General features: G+C 36.3%; 1 protein-coding gene across 1 annotated transcript in view; it reads left to right on the forward strand.

The window, feature by feature from the left end:
- The window catches only part of RNF217 (ring finger protein 217), a 140,951-nt gene that overhangs the window by 97,580 nt on the left and 23,549 nt on the right, over positions 1-19,822 (forward strand). Inside the window, exon 3 of the mRNA XM_053591418.1 lies at positions 10,186-10,350. Within this exon, the coding sequence (XP_053447393.1) occupies positions 10,186-10,350 (165 nt within the window). The remainder of the gene's footprint in view (positions 1-10,185; positions 10,351-19,822) is intronic.

Consider the following 19,822-nt stretch of genomic DNA (forward strand, 5'->3'; position numbering starts at 1 on the left):
ATTATTTTTGTTACTCCTTTTTACTTTTGTAGAAGAGAAGATCTATGACATAAGAGGTAAATAATCTTCCTGTCCGGTGTACACGTACACATACGAGTTCTTGTACACATACGAGTTCTAGGGATGATTCAAAACAATTCCTGAACCAGTGGGGATTTTTGCTACATTTATTACAAAGTTTATATAGAATTTACGTTATTAAACACCACACTCTACCTCAACTAGCTAGTCTACAAACCCATACCTGTCAGTGTGATAGCACTGACATGGATGCCCCAGCAAACCAGGAGTGACATTCATGGCCCAAGAGAGCACCCTACACTGGGATCAAGGGCTTGGTCTTTTATGAGGAAACAGATGGATATTGTTCATTTTGCTGTATTTTTTATAATTCAGTTTCCCTAATACAAGAACTACTTTCACATTGGTATAGTTTATGATGCCATTAAGAGACATGAATCCAAGTACTTAAATGTAATAAATTGCATTGTAAGGCAACAGAAAAGTGGGTGGCATTTTTACTAATGGCTAACATTTCTGAACAATTTAAAATCTCTATATATTATTTACAGCTTTAAGTGGGTTTTATATCTATTGATATAACTCCTGTAATTTTTATTATAATATTATTCTGAATTATTGAGTTACAGTTTCCTGATCCAAGTTGTCACTCTTTGAGCACATTTATGGCTTTTGGTGTCAATTCAGAAACACTTAATATCGAAGGTTAAAATTGTTTGAAAATAGTACAGCTATTTTATAGTCTAGTGAGTGCTTTTCGCATGAAATTTGAGATCTAAAATACCATATTCGGGAGTTTCATTTATTTGGGATTTTATAAAAACCACTTGTTAGACATTTTGTACTCAGCAGATGAAAGAAAGGTAAACAGAATGTATCAGTAAGCAGAAACCAGAACTCTTAGGTATCCATTTCTCTTTCTAGGCCCTCACACAGCAACTCCCTTCCAGCAGAAATTTGAGTAAATAGACCTTTTCATTCTGTTCTGAACACTGTCAAACTCCTACTGCATCAAGTAGTGCAAGTGCATTCCTGAATTGAGAGATTTACATTGAAACAACATTGCCTTTGGTCAAATTCAGTCTTACTTTTTCATTCCAATATAGCCTTCTTCTTCTCGTAACTTTCTGTGATTCCGGAAAGGCTTACTATGCCATTTCTACAAGATTGACTTCAATTTCCGATTAGAAATCTAATATCTAACCTGAAACGTTTCCATAATTTATTAATGCAACACCAACTGCATGTTAATACAGGGAAGAAGTTGATGGTGGAAGAATAAACAGTAAGTTGTGACCCTGATGTTTCCTCATGTGATGCCTGGAGGCGGATGTAGCACCCGCATCTGAAGTTTTTCTCCATAGCAATTATCATCTGCAATTTTATGGTGTATTGGTGTGGTTATTTGTTTAAAGTTGCACTTTCTAACTGGTCTCTAGGAGGCCAAGTCTGGGCTTGTTTCACTCATGGCTGATAACCTGTGTGAAGCAGTGTCTGGTGGAGTAGGCGTTAAACCTCTATTTGTTGAAGGAACTACTACATGAGCCGATGTGTAAATAACTACGTGTTTCATTAGAGAAGTAGGTGAAAAATACACAGAGCATAGAAGAAGGGACAGGAGAGATTGGGAAGGTTTCATTTAAGAGTAAACACATTCAACTCAGTCTTGAAATGTAGAATTTATGAAGGTGGAAAAGGTAGGTCAGAGCACTGGGGTCAAACTAGACTTAAACCCTCAGCCTGTCACACATTAGCTCTGTACCTTGAGTATGGTTTCCACACTTTTAACTGGAGCTACACCTGTGTCATAGACTGTGGTAAAGAGTAAATGAGATCACACACATATAAAGCGTTTAGCACCAAGTCTGACACATAGTAAGTGCTTAACTCGTAAGAGAAATTATTATGGTCATTGCTATTATGAAATGGTATTGGGTATTGAGAAGGGGGCGGGGGGACCAAGAAGAATAGAGATATGATAAAAGATGGGTGAATGATGGCTGGTGGGTAGAAAGAGGAGATAAAATTGACTATGTCTGGAGGAGGAACCACAGGTGTGGCAAGGGAAAATTTATTTGGTATACAACGTGTTGATGGTGTTGAGTTTGAAGACCCATTTGGGTATAAAGAGATGTCCAGAAAACATGGCTTGGGAATGATCTGAGGAAGTCACTGATACTGGGGGAGAAGGATGTTGTTATTAAACTTACAGAAATGAAAAAATTTGCTTTGGGATGTAGGGAAAGTGATAGCAGTTCTTCATGAAAGAGAGGAAAGACCTGCAAAGCATTCAAAGTACAGTAGAACCGCTACAGGTGAACACCTCCCTACATTAAACACTTCCATAAGTTGACCAGATTTTCATTGGCTAGACATGAACCACACGTACATAATCAATACATTGGGCCTAGTTCTTTATGTCGACCACCTCCACATGCCGACCAGATTGCTCCAGTCCATTGGGTGGTCAACTTCCAGAGGTTCTACTGTAGCTATGTTATTCCTAGGAGTTTTACTGAGGTAGGTGCAAATGTAGGTGTCCTTTTTACTTCAGCTGTAGATCAAGAAATAATCCCCCTTTTCATGCTGATTTGGAGTGAGAGTCGGAGATCATGTGTATCAACCTAGGGAACATGCTACAGGAAATTCTCCTGTTGATTTCCTTGAGGCAAAACTAATATATCTGTTCTTCTTCCAAAAAATGTTAAGCAGAAACTTGGTGATTTATACGATGGAGCTTTGATATATCACAAAGTGAAAGAAAAAAGCCAGTAAAATGTCCTGGAAACACTCTTATGTTATTACCTTATCTATTTAGCATTCTTTTTGTCTCCCTTACAATTATGAGCCCTCTGGGTGGAAACCATTGTTTACAAAACTGCAGAAATATTTTATTTCCTCACATGGTAGAATAATTTTTCTAAGGGCTGGATTAATACAGTCAAATCAATAGGATGTTCCTAATTGTTTAAAATATGCTTAAACTCTTTTCTGGTTGTTTTCTCCATGTAAAAATGGTTAAAGCTTCCCTTGGAAGTATAATTAGTGTGCTCCTTTGTTCTTCATTTCTCTACCTTCCCTCTTAAGCTGACAGTGTTTACAAATAGAGAACCCAGTTCTGCATCAACCTTGCAAGGCCAGGTTAGCTTGTGACACACTCTGATTTCTCTTGGGATTAATGCCTCATCCACATCAGGAGCTAGTGGAAAACAAGTGTAGTTTCTTGAATGGTTGTTGTTGGCGTGGATTTATGAGGGAGATAAAGATGAAGTCGTCTAGCCCTGTTTAAAGAAGCCAGTCTAAACAAAGGGTGTGTTATATGCCCTTGAATATATATACCCTTGAAAAAAATTATAATACTGAGCTATGATGCAAGTCCACTAAATTTTATTGGAGTGCCTGTCTCCCTTCAGTTATAAATGAGGTGCTTTGCCACAGTTGTTATTAGCGTAATGCATAAATTAGCCATAATAATGTTTTTAGAGTTTTTACTAGAGCTTGAATTTCTAACAGCAACTATTGGAATTTCGCTGATATTTTAGCCTACATCTGACCTTTAAAAAAAAAAAAGGCTATAATAATGATAATAGTCAAGGCTTACAGCTACTATAAATTCACCTGCAGTAGTCCAGAGAACTACTTATTTGTTTTGTTTTGTTTCATTTTATCACATTGCCCCTTGTGTCTTCAGTGCAAGAAACAAGCCAGAAATCATTTCTCTCTGGTGGCCACCAGGATAATGAGTTAAAGGAAGCCAAGTCTGGTGTTCTTCGTAAAATGGTCTGCAAGATATTCTGGGAGAAGTGGAATTTGGACCCTGTGTTTCTTACCTACCACCCTCTGCACTCCTTCCTTTCCATATTTCCCTTTAGATCTGTGAAAGAACCTAATGGGGCTGTCTACACAGCATGAGAATCCTCTCTACAGTATGTCTACCGGTTGGCCATTGAAACTCCTCTGAACGCTTCCTTTGTTAAGGAACGTGAGATCTATAGGATCATTCCTTTCCATTTTCAAAAAGAATTCATGGTTATCTTCAGGCAGCGGTCTGTCCCCTGCTTTCACGGGGGTACAGAGACAGTTCTCATCTCTAACACGCTGGATAATCAAATGGCCGCCCTTCTGCTTTATACTGTTCCTCCTCTGAGATCTCAGCCATATTGTACTATGCTCAGAACAAAGTCTTGGGATAAAAACAGGATGATGCCACCGTTTCCTGACTAGAAGTTTGGGATACACAAATTGGGCAGAATTTCCAGGTGCCCTTTATATTCCTTAGTGAAAAAGTGGGTCCTTGGACATGAGATAGACTCAGACGAATACTTGTCTGGGCTTTGCTTTCTGGATTTATAGGAAGAGTCTATAAATTCTTACCAGTGTTTCCAGGTGATAGGAGAAAGGGGCACTGGCATGAAACAGTGATTCTTAAATTAGGGAGACAGCTCTCTTCAAATAGCCCTCAGTCCCATGTTCTGACATGCTGTCCTAGGAGAGCGTGCCTCCCACTTCACGTCACAAGCTGGTATTGCAGTGAATTTACTGTGTGATGAATAATGTGTGCACATGTGTAAAAGGAGCATGGCAGCCAATTTTGAAGGGGGTCCGTAAGCAGTAGATGAATCTGGATACAGCTTATCTTGTCATGTGTTAGTTACTCTTTGCATTTCTTGTCTGCTTTTGGTCCCCAATCTCTAGGAAACTTTCTCTTTGCTTTTCCAGCTTGTTTTCAGTTGTGCAGTAAAAAACTAAGGCAAAGTCACTTGGCTGCACCAGACTATGTTGAAGGGAGCCCCATGAAGCCCATATGTTACTGGCATATCCCTTCAGGGAGAGATCCCCAAGTAGGCAGTGCAATCTAAGGGGATGAGATTTGAAGCAAGAAGTTAAGTGATGTTTTCCCACATGGAGAATGTCCCTCCTCTGCCATGGCTATAGCATCAGTTTTGATATGACCAGGCAGTACTTCCTTGCATCAAAGACTCTGATGTCCTGATTATTTACCATAATGGTTAGTTTCTTTAAGGCACACCCTAGTGAGACAACTGTAATTTTTAACATTTTCCATCTGAAGAGTTTCTGGACCACAGTATATTTTGGAGACATGCCAGGATGATAGGAAGTTATTAGACCCTGTTTATTGGACACTTCAGCAAGGCTTAGGGTTAAGCAAACAGAAGTGACATCTCTGTTCAGCTACATTAGAATACTTGCTATTTTCCCAACACACCTGATGTGTGAAGTCTCTGTGTGGTTCAGGCTGAACCTTCTGCCCAAACTGTGACTCCATCACATATCCCAGTGACGTTGTACACATTACTGTGAAGCATGTTTTCCACACTACCCACTTGTCCAAGCTGCTAGCAGTTATTAAGTGATTTTATAGCTCTTTTGGCTTATACCTACCTATCTATCCTCTTTAAATTCCTTAAGGACAGGCATTTTCTTTTCTTTTTTTTTCCATTTGTCTAAAATCAGTACAGTCAGTTCCTGCTATTTGAAGGTGCTCAATTTGCAATTTGTTGACTGGGCAAATGAATTGATAAACTTGTTTCATTATTGAGTGTCCGTTTAACCTGAAGTTCTCATAAAGTAAATTCTTCTTGGAAAACTCAGTCAGCTCTTCTACGTCCAATGCTGCATTTGCATGTGGATATTGTCAAATATTTTGAGTTTGATAAGTAGCAATTTTGTGATTTAGTTATAATTATGATATACATAAGAATGTATACAATAAATTTAGGTCAAGAGATAATTACCTGGGGTGCTCTTTGGTTTTAGGTCTTTTTATTTTGTGGGTTGTGTATTCAGCATGATGAATTGTAAGGAGGAAACACCATTTGCTAAGGGCATGTGGGTTGGCGTACTTGTGATCTGAGCGTCAGCTTAGCGAGGATTTCTGGAAAAACTAAAGGGATTCAGAAGTCAAAAGTCTCTTATCTTTTGTGGATTCTAGGGCGAGTTAATCAAGATTCCTAATTCTGATAACTTTATTTTTGAAACACTTGCAACTCTGTGTCCTTTAGAAGAGTTTGTGTATTAATCACAAGGCTTTGTAAAATGTCATGAGGATAGAATATTTAGTAAACATCACCTGATAACCTCGGAATTAGTGATACCATCTCAGCCACTGGCTTCAAATTAGATATGTTGGTGTTTTCTTTGAATTCATTTCATGTCAACAGATAATTCCTTTTGCAGATAACTTACTGAGTGTTTACCATGTGCCAGAAGTTCTATGTTGCTTAACTCAAGGAATCCAGAGTGGTTGAGACTCGGCCTCTGCCCTCCGTGAACCTGTGAGCCCTTAGGAAGATTAGACATCTACATGCCTCATATAAGTTCTATAGGAAAGCTACTGAATCCAGTTGGGAGGAATAGGGCGAGAGCTTGAAGCAAGGAGCATCTGATCAGGATGGGGTTTCATTAGATTGCGTTCACTGGACTTGATCCAATTATCAGAAGTAAAGGTGTGCTGTTTCTCAGCTTATTTCAACTTGTGAGGTTCAATGTAAGGCTCCCTAGGGATTCTAGAAAGGCAAGAAGACAGTCTCAGCAGCCAGCAGGCAGACTTCATGAATATTCAGACATTAGCCCCTGGTAACATGCGAGCCCCTGTGTCATCTCACGGGAAGTCAGTGCTTACCCCTCCTTTACTGATCTGCACATGGCCACTCAGCGCTCCTCTGTCTCTGCCTTGATGGGTATGTGTAGGTCACTACAGAAGTTTATTATTATTATTAAATCATAGCTGTGTACATTAATGCAATCATGGGGTACAATGTGCTGGTTTTATATACAATTTGAAATATTTTCATCAAACTGGTTAACATAGCCTTCACGGCATTTTCTTAGTTATTGTGTTAAGGCATTTATATTCTACACCTAATAAACTTCACGTGTACCCTTGTAAGGTGCGGATGGGTGGAGGGAGGGTAATTGGTGGGACTACTAAAGTTTTGAGACGGATTGTGTGTTGGTGCATTATTTCACTTGCAGGAAACACAGTCAGCAGCATCCTTTCTGATTCAACTGTGTAAGTTTCAACTTGTCAGCTTATCAGTGTTGTTGGGAGGGCTTCATGTGTTTCTGTCCGCCAGATTTTACATTTCTGGATTTTTGTGTATCTTGAGACTTTTGTCATGACCGACATATGTGCATGTGTGTCCTCATTTCACTCCTCAGGAGAGGAAATCTGTTGTGGTTAATCTCCATTCAGCCATGAGCGTACGTGCTGCACAGAGCTCAGGCTAGCCACCTCTGAGGCAGCTTGCCAGCTGTGCCAACCGGAGGATACATGTTTTCAGCTTGGAGACTGGGCCAATAAGTCATGGCCGGGAAGAGGGAGTGACGTGACCTAGAGCAGTGCTTCTTGAACTACAGCATGCGTGTGATTCCTCTGAGAGGGGGCTTGTGGAAATGCACGTCCTGGATTCAGCAGGGTGGGGAAGGCGGGTATTCTCTGTTTCCCATGAGCATCCAGGTGCTGCTGATGTTGCTGATCCCCCAGTCACACTTTGGAAGGCAGGATCGAGCACCGTGACTTCCGTGTGAATGCAACCCCTCGGAAGGCACGCACTGCGTGTGGTGAGCCTTTGGTTGTGAGACGGCATTTCACGTGCAGGAATAATTGTGACTAAAAGAGTAAAGGAAGATGGGAGTGTTGGTGACCATTTGTGTTCCTATAAAGCCAATTTTGAATATGGTTAAGGTCAGAATGAATAAGGCATATTCCAACCAAAAAATCTGTATTGAGACAATTCAAATGTAGTCTCTTAATAGCAAAGTTGTTGGGGTTGGCTAATAGTCTGTTATTTTAATCCAAAGCAAAAAAAAAAAAAAGTGTTATTTTGATGTTTTCATTGAGAGATAAGCAGTTGGGTATGAATTTAACTTGTTCATATTCACGTAAGAGTTTGCTGCATAACTTCGGTCACACTAAGCCTGTGTCGTAGGTGAGGGTTGGTGATAGCATCTGCAGGAGGACCCTGGTACACCCAGTGTCAGGTTCCTTATCATTTGAGGACCTTAGTAGAATCACACATTTCTAACTGTCTTCATGAGAGATCCATGGATGCGATAGTTCAGCATTTGATCACAAAGCTCCTTGAACCTTGAAACATGTGCCTTCATAAAGCAAATCCCAGTTTAAAACCACCTTTACATTCATTCTTCCATTCATTTCATAAATATAATCTAAGTCTGACTGAAAACCAAAGAGATCTTTTTCAAAATTTATTTCACAGTGCTGGAGTCCAGTGATTTAGAATTATGAATACTGTCTAATAGAACATAGCTGAATTAATTATGCAGAGCCTCTGACAACGGCAAATGTGTGCGGAAAAGCAGGGTCTTGACTTCTTCCTCGTTTCATTCATTACATTCAGAAGGAAGGCCCCATGTGCGGGTTCATCTGTTCCTCATTGTTCAGTGACATAGGGGAATAAACATTTTGTAAAGTTTTATGATCTGAATCTCACCCACGTCATCTCACTCCCCTTACTTTAAAAATTACTTATTTTAATGTTAATAGTCACAAAGGCAAAAGGAGTTATTTTAAATGACTGAAAAGTAACATCTTTTTAAAAAATGTAAACCACAAAGTTTTTCAATTTATGTGAGTAAAATCTTGAAAATAATTTTCAAAGTTCTTATGTTGGCAAACACGTGCTGAATAGTTTAACCACATGACCATTCTGACTACCATCAGTTGTCAAATGTCAAAGAAGGGATAGTTTAGTATGAAGAAATGTTTTGGCATGGTGAAAATTTGCTGGCCTTGGAATCAGACAAACTGATGTTTAAATTCCTTCTTCATGCTTACTTGCATGTTACCTTGGCCAAGTTATTTAATCTCGCTAGGTCTTACTTTCCTCATCAGTAAACTAGCAATGTTCATGTGTACTTGCAACATTATTTTGAGAATAAAAATAAACAATATAGGTAATGCATTCAGTATAGCCGTTACCATTTAATAGAATTTAAGTAAATCAACAAATATGAAGTTTTAAAAATCTTATGATAGCTATTTTCATATAAAATTAAAAAGAAAAGTACTTTAATTACTTTGTATTTGTATAGAAAGCACATTATCTATTCTTGACATAAGAGAAACCGGAGTGGGATGGAAATACTGTGATTGTAACTGCCCCTCACTCTATGTAGTAGAACCTCTGAAGTCCAAAAAGTGGTTTTCCAAAAGGTTAAGTGATGATACCATATACAGTTGACCAAAATAAATTGTAACTAATCTTTAATATGTAGCAGTAAGTTCACTTGTGCTGCAGTGACATAATATGCAGGAACAAAGAGAATGGTTACAAATACCATTCGTCATGAAGCATATCAGTAATTCATTTTAATCATATGAGGCTGGGCAAGTCAGGTTGTAGCTATGGGTTTAGAGTGTTAGAACTTAAATACTGTGAGAGAATGGGATATTCCACTGTCTTTCAAAATAAAGGCTGTCAGATAAGATATCTTCTACATCAAATGGAAGACTTATACTATGCACATAGTGAAAATGTGAAATCCTCTTTCTGATGGTTTTCTAGGTACAGGCCACAGGACCACCATATTGATGTCTTTCTAATAATAGGATTCTTTGCATTATTTTTATAATTAATCTCCCTTAGATTCGTAACAATCCAGGGATACCCATTATTTTAAATGATGCTTCATAGAAAATACTGGCCTAGCAGTTTGTTTGCTAGTGTTTTTCAGTTTATGAAGCATCTAGGGGACTTTGATTTTATAAAGTGAAGCAAGTCATTGGTAAGAAGACAATGGACATGACTGAGAAATTGGTTCAAGGGAAAGGTGAGTCACAGGGCAGCCTCAGGGTGTGTGGGTTCCGATATCATGAGCCTTTAGGTTTTATGTACTGCGATCTAATCTGAGAAATTTTCTTCAAGCTGATTAATTTCCAGACTGCCCCAACTGTTTAATTCCAGTATAGTCTACAAACAGCCAAAGCATCCTTGCCAAAGTAATTCTTTCCTCCTTTAATAACAGAATATTCCTAGGTTATGGTAGTTGTGGTCTTACAGAGCGGGAAGTATTTTAAATTATAGCCTTTTGGCTAATTTCTCTAAGTATCACCATTCTTACCCTTTTAGATATTTTCAGTATATCCATTAGTACTTAATATTAATTTTCCTTACACAGATCCAGTGCCCAACTTGCCAATTCGTCTGGTGTTTTAAGTGCCACTCTCCTTGGCATGAAGGTGTTAACTGCAAGGAATACAAAAAAGGAGACAAATTGTTGCGTCACTGGGCCAGCGAGATCGAGCATGGGCAGAGGAATGCCCAGAAGTGTCCAAAGTGCAAGGTGAGATAACCTGTAGGAGCAAAGGGAAAATTGTGAACTTCTGGATATAATTGAAGAATATTCACACTATTGAAGTGAATTCTGTTTATAACTGTTTTAAGGCAGGTGATGGAGAAAAAGTATTTGCTGTTCCATTTCAGAGGAAAATTATATTACATTAACTAAACTGAAATTTTCCTATATAAACAATGTATATTATTATCTGCATTACACTTCAAAATTGAAGGAGGCAATATATCAATACTAATTTAAAACATTAACATCCTTATTGTTCCTCTTAAAAGTGAAGATGTATGTATGGGGAAAAGCTGGTATGAAAATTATTTTCCATTTGTGGCTTGCCACATGTCCCCTAATCACTCTGAATTCTGTGGGCTTTGTCTGAATCCTTGCAATCTTTTGCTTTTGCTTTTCCTTTTCATATCGGTTTGGGATTACATTAAATTAAACTGATCATTTTGACTTTTGTAAATCTGGCGAAGTAGAAGCTAATAGCTAAAGTCAGGACTTAGGGATTTTCTGAATGTCATTTTTCATCTATTCCCTTGATAGTCATGTAAAATAAACAAGACTTAGCAAGCCTTTGAGCTGAGACCGGGAAGTTGAAAGTTACCCATGCAGATAACAGGGAAGAGTCTTCTATGGGGAGGTCAGCCAGTAAATCCAGCCAGAATACCCTGGATTTCTGTTTACAAGACAGGGATCTGTCAAAGTCTGGCGGCTTTTAAAAGCTTACTTTAGAAAATTACATGTGTGCAATTATGTATATGTGTACTCTATCAAATGTGGTGTTCACATTTTCCCAAATTTATTTCTGAAAATCATGTCTAAAGTAGGCCTAATTTTCCTTTAAAAACAATTCCTCAATTTCTTTCTGGAGGCTTAACACCAGATAAATGAAATTTGAATTGTCAGACAATTTTAAAAATTGAATAATTGTGAATACAATTCAAAGCAATAAAAGTTTATTCTGAAGCCTGTTAACAAGCATAATAATAATGTGCAGGTTCACTAGCCCAAATTCACATATAGTAAGGAAAAAGTATTATAGGGAATAACACATTGCAATTCTTGGAAGAAATTTTTGAAATAGTTTAGATGACCTGGCTCTCTTTAAAGTGACGTCTAAAAATGTTTGGAGTAAAGCTTTCTTTGTTTTCCCTGTAGAGGACAGATTCTTCCACAGTTACCCTTTTTGTTTTAGAGCTATTTCAGATCACTGCCTGGATTGCTCAGGACACTTATTTTTCATCACTTTAAAGAACAATTAGAAAACGAAGCCTTTCCCCCTTTCTCTTGTCTTTCTGGCTTATTCAAAGCTACTACTCAGTTTTAAACCTAATAAAGGACAGTAGGAATTTAGGAGTGCTATTAAATAACTGTACTTATCGCTTAGTTCCTAAGTACACTTTATATCACTTTGGAAAGCTATAAAAACAATTACCAGTTAGCCTGATTCTAAGACTATACTCTGAATGAAAAACCTTATAGCATTCTACAGTGGGGAAATTCTGAATGAATTGATATAATACATAAAATCATACATTTATTACTATAATTTCTTAATCTAATGGAAACGGACTCACATATAGAAAGAAAAAGCAGCCAACCATTAGGAACTTACTGAATGCACTAACAACTGCCCACAGTTCTAACAAATGCAGATCAACAGTTAAGAGAAAGCACCCAGGCTGCTTCTCCTTTGAAGTAACAGCTAAAAGGTCAGGCCTTTAAAAGGAATTACCTTTTAAATAGGTAAAATTTTGGAAAAGCGCCATGGAATCAGTTTACATGATTACATTGTAGCAGAGAACCTACTTTCTGGTGGAATTTAGGTCCATAAAATTTTTATCTGTTTAACTCATATTTTATGACTTGTTTTGAGTACAAATGGTTTCGTTTTCTTTTTCTTTTTTTAAGCATGACTTTAAATCTTTGCATTTTCTTAATTATGACATTTTTCTTGCGCCTTAAAATTATGTTTTCCTGGCAGGGCACAGTCACTCACACCTATAATTCCAGCACTCTAGAAGACCAAGGCAGGAAGATCTCTTGAGGTCAGGAATTCGAGACAAGATTGAGTAAGAATGAGTCCCCATCTTTTCTACAAATAGAAAAATTACCTGGGTATTGTGATAGGTGCTTATAGTCCAAGCTACTCAGGAAACTGAGGCAGAATGATTGCTTGAGCCCAGGAGTCTGAGGTTACTGTATAGCTAGGCTAACACCAGGACACTCTAGCCTGGGCAATGGAGTAAGACTCGGTCTCAAAAAAAAAAAAAATATTATTTTTCTTCATGAAACATTAGTAACCCAGGAGGTGATATTACTTAATGAATGAATATTCATTTTAAACTCCATAACTTGCTTTTCATAAATACATCCTTTTAAATTTAAAGGAAGATGTAGGAGTTTGTGAAAAAAGAAAATTTAATCACATACTGTCTTCAGGTGAACAAAACAATTACATATGTTCATATAAAAGCTTTCAATCATGTAATTAAGGTGTTTAAAATTTTGTTATCAAAGTATATTTATATTGTGCCCTGCTTATAGATATATGTTTTAAATTAATTCACAGTTTTAATAATTATTATTTTTTTTTAAGACAGAGTCTCACTTTGTTACCCTCAGAACTGCCATGGCATTATAGCTCACAGCAACCTCAAACTTGGGCACAAGCCATACTCTTGCCTCAGCCTCCCGAGACAGGGTGTCCCTCTAGCTCAGGCTGGTCTGGAACTCCTGAGCTCAAGCAGTCCACCTGCCTTGGCCTGCCAGAGTACTGGAATTACAGGTGTGAGCCACAGCACCTGGCCAATTATTTTGATTTTTAAGTAGTTTGTTTATAAAGGTCATGTAAGATAGAAATTTGGGAAAGAGAAGGAAAATGTTCACCCAGAATCCATCTTCTCCAGTGCTCTCACTATTAATATATTAGTATATCTCCTTGGTCCTTCCTCTATGTAAATGACTTTTTAAAAAGTTTTAGTTGTGGTGTACAAATAATTTGATATCATTTATTAGTTTGCTTACTCACAAACATTTCTCATGTTGCTAAACAGTTTTTGAAATATTTCTTTCCTTAACTGTGTGAAATTTGCTTAAATATCCTTCTGCTATTGGATACCAAAGCTTACTTGATTTTAAATACCTCTGTGTTATAGATAATATATGAATGATATTAAGCTTGAATGTATCTTTTTTTCCAGATTTTGAACGTTTGAAAGGATGTATTTTTTGAAGGTGGAATCATGGGTTAAAGGATAGCAGTGTTTTTTTAGTATTTGGTCCATACTGCCAATTTGCTTTGTAAAAGGATTGAAACAATTTATAATTCCACCAGAAAAATCTGAGAACTTGTTACAATATGAGCATTTCTTTAAAATATTTTATTCTTATATCTTACATTTTGTTGCTTGCTTATAAACTGAATATAAAGTCATGTATTTTTGAGTTAATAATTTTCTGTTCATATCCTTTTCTCATTCGTGGGGGTCAGGTTGGTACATGTTTTATTATCAAAGTATATGAGCTCTTTATTTGAAAATATTAACTCCTCTTTTGGCGTATTTTCCTTGCATATTTTCCCTACTTTCACTTTCTTTCTGTTAATCTAATGAGTAGGATTTTTTACTTAATTGGTTTACATATATTTTAAAATTTTTTTACAGTTTTTATTTGACGAAATATATCATTCTCTTTCTTTTTGAACACACACACACCCACACAAAAGTCATACCCATACTCACATTTTTATGTACCTATGTATTTTATATATTTTTTAGAAGTATTTTGTTTCTAAGCTTAAAAAGTTGTGTGTTGTCCAGAAGTTTGACAAAACTGTTTTCTTCCTTTCTTTTCATTACTTAATTTCTAAATACTTTAGCTCTTTAATCCATCCATAATTCATTTTGGTGTTTATTATGCATTGGTACCTAAACTAATTTTTTCCAAATTGAAACCATGTAAGTAAATTGTGTTTATTAAATAATTCGCCCCTTAGCAGATGATTTTTAATTTCTCTTTAAACATGTTAAATTATAATATGTAATAGTCTCTTTTCTGAGGTCTCTAATCTTACTATGAAGTTTTAAAGAAAATTCTGTACTTATACTGATGAATTTTAAGTGATTATGCTTTCATAAAATTTGCCCATCTAAACAAGGTATGATAATATGTTCATTCATCATTTTAATTAGTATTTCAGGTAAATCAAATTTTTCTCTCATTTAATTATAAATGTTAACGTCTCCCTTACAATTTTTACATTTTTATCAAATGGAAAGACCAATTTAATACATGTTATAGTATTATAAAGAGGTTTGACTTGTGCTTAGAAATCAAAATTATTATCTATAATTGAATTTTGGCAGTAACAGGGATGAATATTAATTTTTCCCCACATATGATTAAGATATTTATTCGTAGCCGGGCGCGGTGGCTCACTTCTGTAATCCTAGCACTCTGGGAGGCCAAGGCAGGTGAATAGCTTCAGCTCACAAGTTCGAGACCAGCCTGAGCAAAAATCAAGACCCCTGTCTCTACTAAAAATAGAAGAACTGAGGCAAGAGGGTTGCTTGAGCCCAAGAGTTGAAGGTTGCTATGAGCTATCATGCTACCGTACTCTACCCAGGGTGACAGTTTGAGACTCTGTCTCAAAAACAGAAAAAAAAGATACATATTCATAAGTGTTATTTTTTTATACTAAGATAAAAATACACAAGCATTTCTGAATGTTATTTATAGAACATTGTTATGAAAATTTAACAGCACTAAATATGACAACTTATTACCCATTTTTATTTGAATTTCATTGCCTCTTAATGAAGAATATTCTTCATTAACTATCTAATTATGGAAAATACTTCTTCCTAACAATGGGTTTTCTACTTTATGTAAACTCTTAACCTTCAGAAAATATGTGAAAATTTTGAAATGTCTTTCTTGAAATTAATTACCACAAAACTAAATCTAGTTTGTGATAAACTCAAGATTAAATTAAATTTAAAGTAAGTGGGTGATTTGAAATTGTTTAGAAATATTGAAATATTAGTTAAATTTTATGTAAAAATTCATTTTGAGACAATGTCTTATAGTATAGGTTAGATACCAAATCTGAGTTAAGAAAAAGAATTACGAAGTCAAAGAAAATGAAAAGTGAATTGCACAAAGACAGGATTATAGAGTATAAAACAAGTACGCATAATTACAAGCAGTTTCACATATGCAGAGACTATAAATTGTTTGTGAAATTATGCTTATCGGGAATTAAATGGCACTTTTATTTTATTGTGGTAAAAAAAAAAAAACATGAAATTTACCATCCTTACCATTTTTAAAGCAAATAGCACTTTTTAAAAAATGTTTTCTTCCATTTAAAAGCTTAAAAACACTTATAAGCTATTCTAAAGTACATATTTACTATAGTTCTAACTAAATTGAAGGGAAGAAACAATAATATTTCATCAATTCCTTTTTGTCAGAAAGTAGCTACCACATACAATATCATTGTTCAACATACTTTTTAAAGGAAATTTTAAAATAAATATGATTTTAATTTACTAAGTCATATTATTGTTTAATGTTATAATAAGCATCATTAATGGTAGAAATAATTATGAAGCCTTCAAGAATGTGAGAATTTTGTGAGAAAGGTTAATGAGTCAGTCTTCTGTTTCCTCAAAAAGTTCAGTATTAGCCAGTTAGTATTATTTGTCTTTCTTTGTTTTTTCTTTCTTTCTTTTTTTTTTTTTTTTAAGACAGCGTCTCAAGCTGTCACCCTGGGTAGAGTGCTGTGGCATCACAGCTCACTGGTTGCAGTTGTCATTGTTGCTTAGCTGGCCCGGGCCAGGCTCGAACCTGCCAGCCTCGGTGCATGTGGCTGACACCGTAACCACTGTGCTACAGGCACCAAGCCTATTACTCGTCTTTCAACTGGGCTGGTTTTGACTTTTCCCCCATCATGTTTTGTCCTTGTGAAGTTATGAATTATTAAAATTCCATCTTTTCCAAAGGCCAAATTTCGAACCACTCGGTATATATTTTTAACATATATACTTTTTAAAAAGAAAGATGGACAAAGCTTCGGACCTTCTTACCTGACAATTTGAGGCAAGTAGATGTAATCCAGCTGGGAAGTGAAAGTTAAGAAACATTCATTATATAAAGAAGGTACTATGTAAAGGAAGTGTTACCGTTTCAAAAGTATTTCTGAAGGAAATATTACAATATGTTAACGATTAAATGTGAATAAGTTGATGTGGCTGTTATATTATTATCTTTAATTTTTTATGTGCTTGAAATATTTAATGATTAACAATAAATAAAATCTAAGAAGAGAACAAAAGGGCTATACCATCACACCCTTCCAGGGCTACTTAGCTTATAGAAAAACAGTTTTATTTGCCTAGACAAACAACTTCTAGAGAATTCACTGTTAACATTATATTTTTTTCCATCCTTGGGTAGAGGTTAAATGTTGTTCAGAATACTGGGTTTACTAAAGGAAAGTTGGGGTTCATGTTTCTCCAAATGGTTAGCTTTTTTATTTATTTATTTATTTATTTATTTTTTTGCAGTTTTTGGCCGGGGCTGGATTTGAACCCACCACCTCCAGCATGTGGGGCTGGTGCCCTACTCCTTTGAGCCACAGGCGCTGCCCAATGGTTAGCTTTTTTTTTTTTTTTTTTTTTGTAGAGACAGAGTCTCACTTTATGGCCCTCGGTAGAGTGCCGTGGCCTCACACAGCTCACAGCAACCTCCAACTCCTGGGCTTAAGCGATTCTCTTGCCTCAGCCTCCTGAGCAGCTGGGACTACAGGTGTCCGCCACAACGCCCGGCCATTTCTTGGTTGCAGTTTGGCCGGGGCTGGGCTTGAACCCGTCACCCTCGGCATATGGGGCTGGCGCCCTACCGACTGAGCCACAGGCGCCGCCCCAGTGGTTAGCTTTTTTAATTTAGGAAGTTAAAGGGGAATTCCTCAGACATTCTTCCCCCAAATTACCTTCTTCCTTAAAGTCAGATAAAAGAAATATTTACGTGAACATTATGTACCATGATGGAAATACAGTCACTGTTAGCCAACTGGATGCCCTGCAGCAGACCACCTTGATTTTCCTCTGACATAAATATCTCACATCCCTTTCTAAGGTGTTTTATCACCCCACTTTGAGGGGTGATAATTACTGAGGAAATTATATATTTTTTTAGATTAATATATAAGTAACATGATTTATGAACTAGTGGGCAATTAAGTCATTTATTGTATTCCAGGGTCAACACATTCCTTATTTTTAGGTGACAGGACAATAACCTTTCTGTTTTGAAAAGAAGTATAAAACGTGAATAGGCATTGCTGAATTCTGATATGCCATCTTGTTTTTTTGTTTTATTTTTTGAGACAGAATCTCAAGCTGTCACCCTGAGTAGAGTGCCATGGCATCATCATACTTCACTCTGGGGCTCAAATGATCCTCTTGCCTCAGTTTTTGTACTTTTAGTAGAGACCGGGCCTTGCTCTTGCTCAGGTTGGTCTTGAACTCATGACCTCAAGCAATCCACCCACCTCAGCCTCCCAGAATGCTAGGATTACAGGATTAAGCTACCGCGCCCGGCTTCTGAAGTGCCATTTTTATACAAAGTGCCTTCTGTGCTGTCTACTTTTTGGTGGAATCAGCAGGATGATAATAATAGTGATACAACTGTGTAACATACACTGACATCCTTAATTTATCAGTCTCCATTGTAGCTATGATACATATATTGTCTCATGACATCTCAAGATGCGATTTCCAGTGTGCCATACAGATTTTAATTTTTTGGTAATACTTGAAGATGTTATACAGTCATAATAATACAACATGCTTAATAGTATGTTAGTTACATTTGTTGTCTCATTTAATTCTCAAAAGAAAGTTAGGAGGAAGGTACAATTAACCATCATTTTAGATATAGAACCAGTTTCAGAGAGTTTAATTATGGATGAATAATTTTAAAAAGCAGGCAGAAGAAAGTGAATTATGTTCATTCATAATTTATTGTAAATTTGAAATTAAAATAATTTATTTGTCATGATACTTCCCATTGGATAGTTTATTCTCTTAAATCCTATAATAGAATGCTTTGGGCAAGGATATATTGATTCAGAGAAAATGATTAATTTCCCCTGTTCACATCAGATTAACACAAAGCCACGTCTGTGCTCTCTTGTATCTGAGTTGTATTTGTAGCTTGTGGATGCTAGAAAAAGAACCTGGAATATTAATACTGGATCTTATAGATACCTTGCAATGCTTTAACACTTCATGTACCGCTACAAAAGCACCTTCAGAGGCTGATGACTGCTTTCAAATAGTGGTCATTCAGAACAAAATAAAATTTCTTTTGGCCACTAATAAACCATTTTTAACCCTCCAAATTTCAGGAAATCACTAATTTTGGAGCAGTGGTTATCACTGCCACGTTTTGTTTTGTTTTTTTTTTTTGGTGTGCCAAAGTCTAGACCTTAGCTGTGAGAAGAACCTGATTGTTTCATGACAAATACTTTCTAGGATATTAGCTAGTAACTGTATTGCATCCAATGCCCTAGTCTGATGAAAAATAATTTTTTTATCTGTGTTTAATATCCTGAGATTAAATATGTAATGTGACTACCTATAACATTTTATTTTTAAAATTAGTATATTCTTATAGTATAATGTATATAGAAACAAGTAAAAATATTATAATGAAATAATATATATTTTAAAAGGTAAATACTCCAGTACCTTGACATTAAAAGAAATAACAAAGTGGGTAGATTTGTGCATGAATTTGGATTTAAGAAATCTTTAAATGAGAATGTTATCAAGACTTCTCCTTCATAGTCGGCATTTTTAAATAAAGACAGGCTGGGCATGATGGCTCATGTTCATATCCCCCAACACTTTGGGAGGCCCAGGCAGGAAAATAGCTTGAGGCCAGGAATTGAACACCAGCCTGAGCAACCTAGCAAGACCTTATCTCTACAGAAAAAAAAAAAAAGAAAAGAAAAGAAAAATTAGCCAGGTGTGGTGGATACCCGTAGTCCCAGCTATTCAGAAGGCTGAGTTAGAAGACTTCCTTGAGCCCAGCAGTTTGAGGTTGCAGTGAGCTGTGATGATGCCACTGTACTCTAGTTCTGGGCAACAGAGCAAAACCTGTCAAAAATTTGTTTTTAAATAAAATGAAGACAGAGTAAGTATATATATACACACATATATATATGCATGTTCACATATGTATGCATACATACGTGTGAGTACATGTACGTACATATACATATATGCATCTATATGTCTGTAGATATAGTACTAGAAAATTTAATATACATTAAAACATGCAAATATGTTAGGCTTGTATATAAAATGAAATTAGGCGCTAATCATAAGCAGTCTTTCCTCAATTTTCATGGTAGTCATATAACTAAAAATTCTTTGAATGGCATGTTAAA

This window comes from Nycticebus coucang, chromosome 5 (genome assembly GCF_027406575.1).
Source record: "Nycticebus coucang isolate mNycCou1 chromosome 5, mNycCou1.pri, whole genome shotgun sequence".
NCBI lineage: Eukaryota > Metazoa > Chordata > Mammalia > Primates > Lorisidae > Nycticebus > Nycticebus coucang.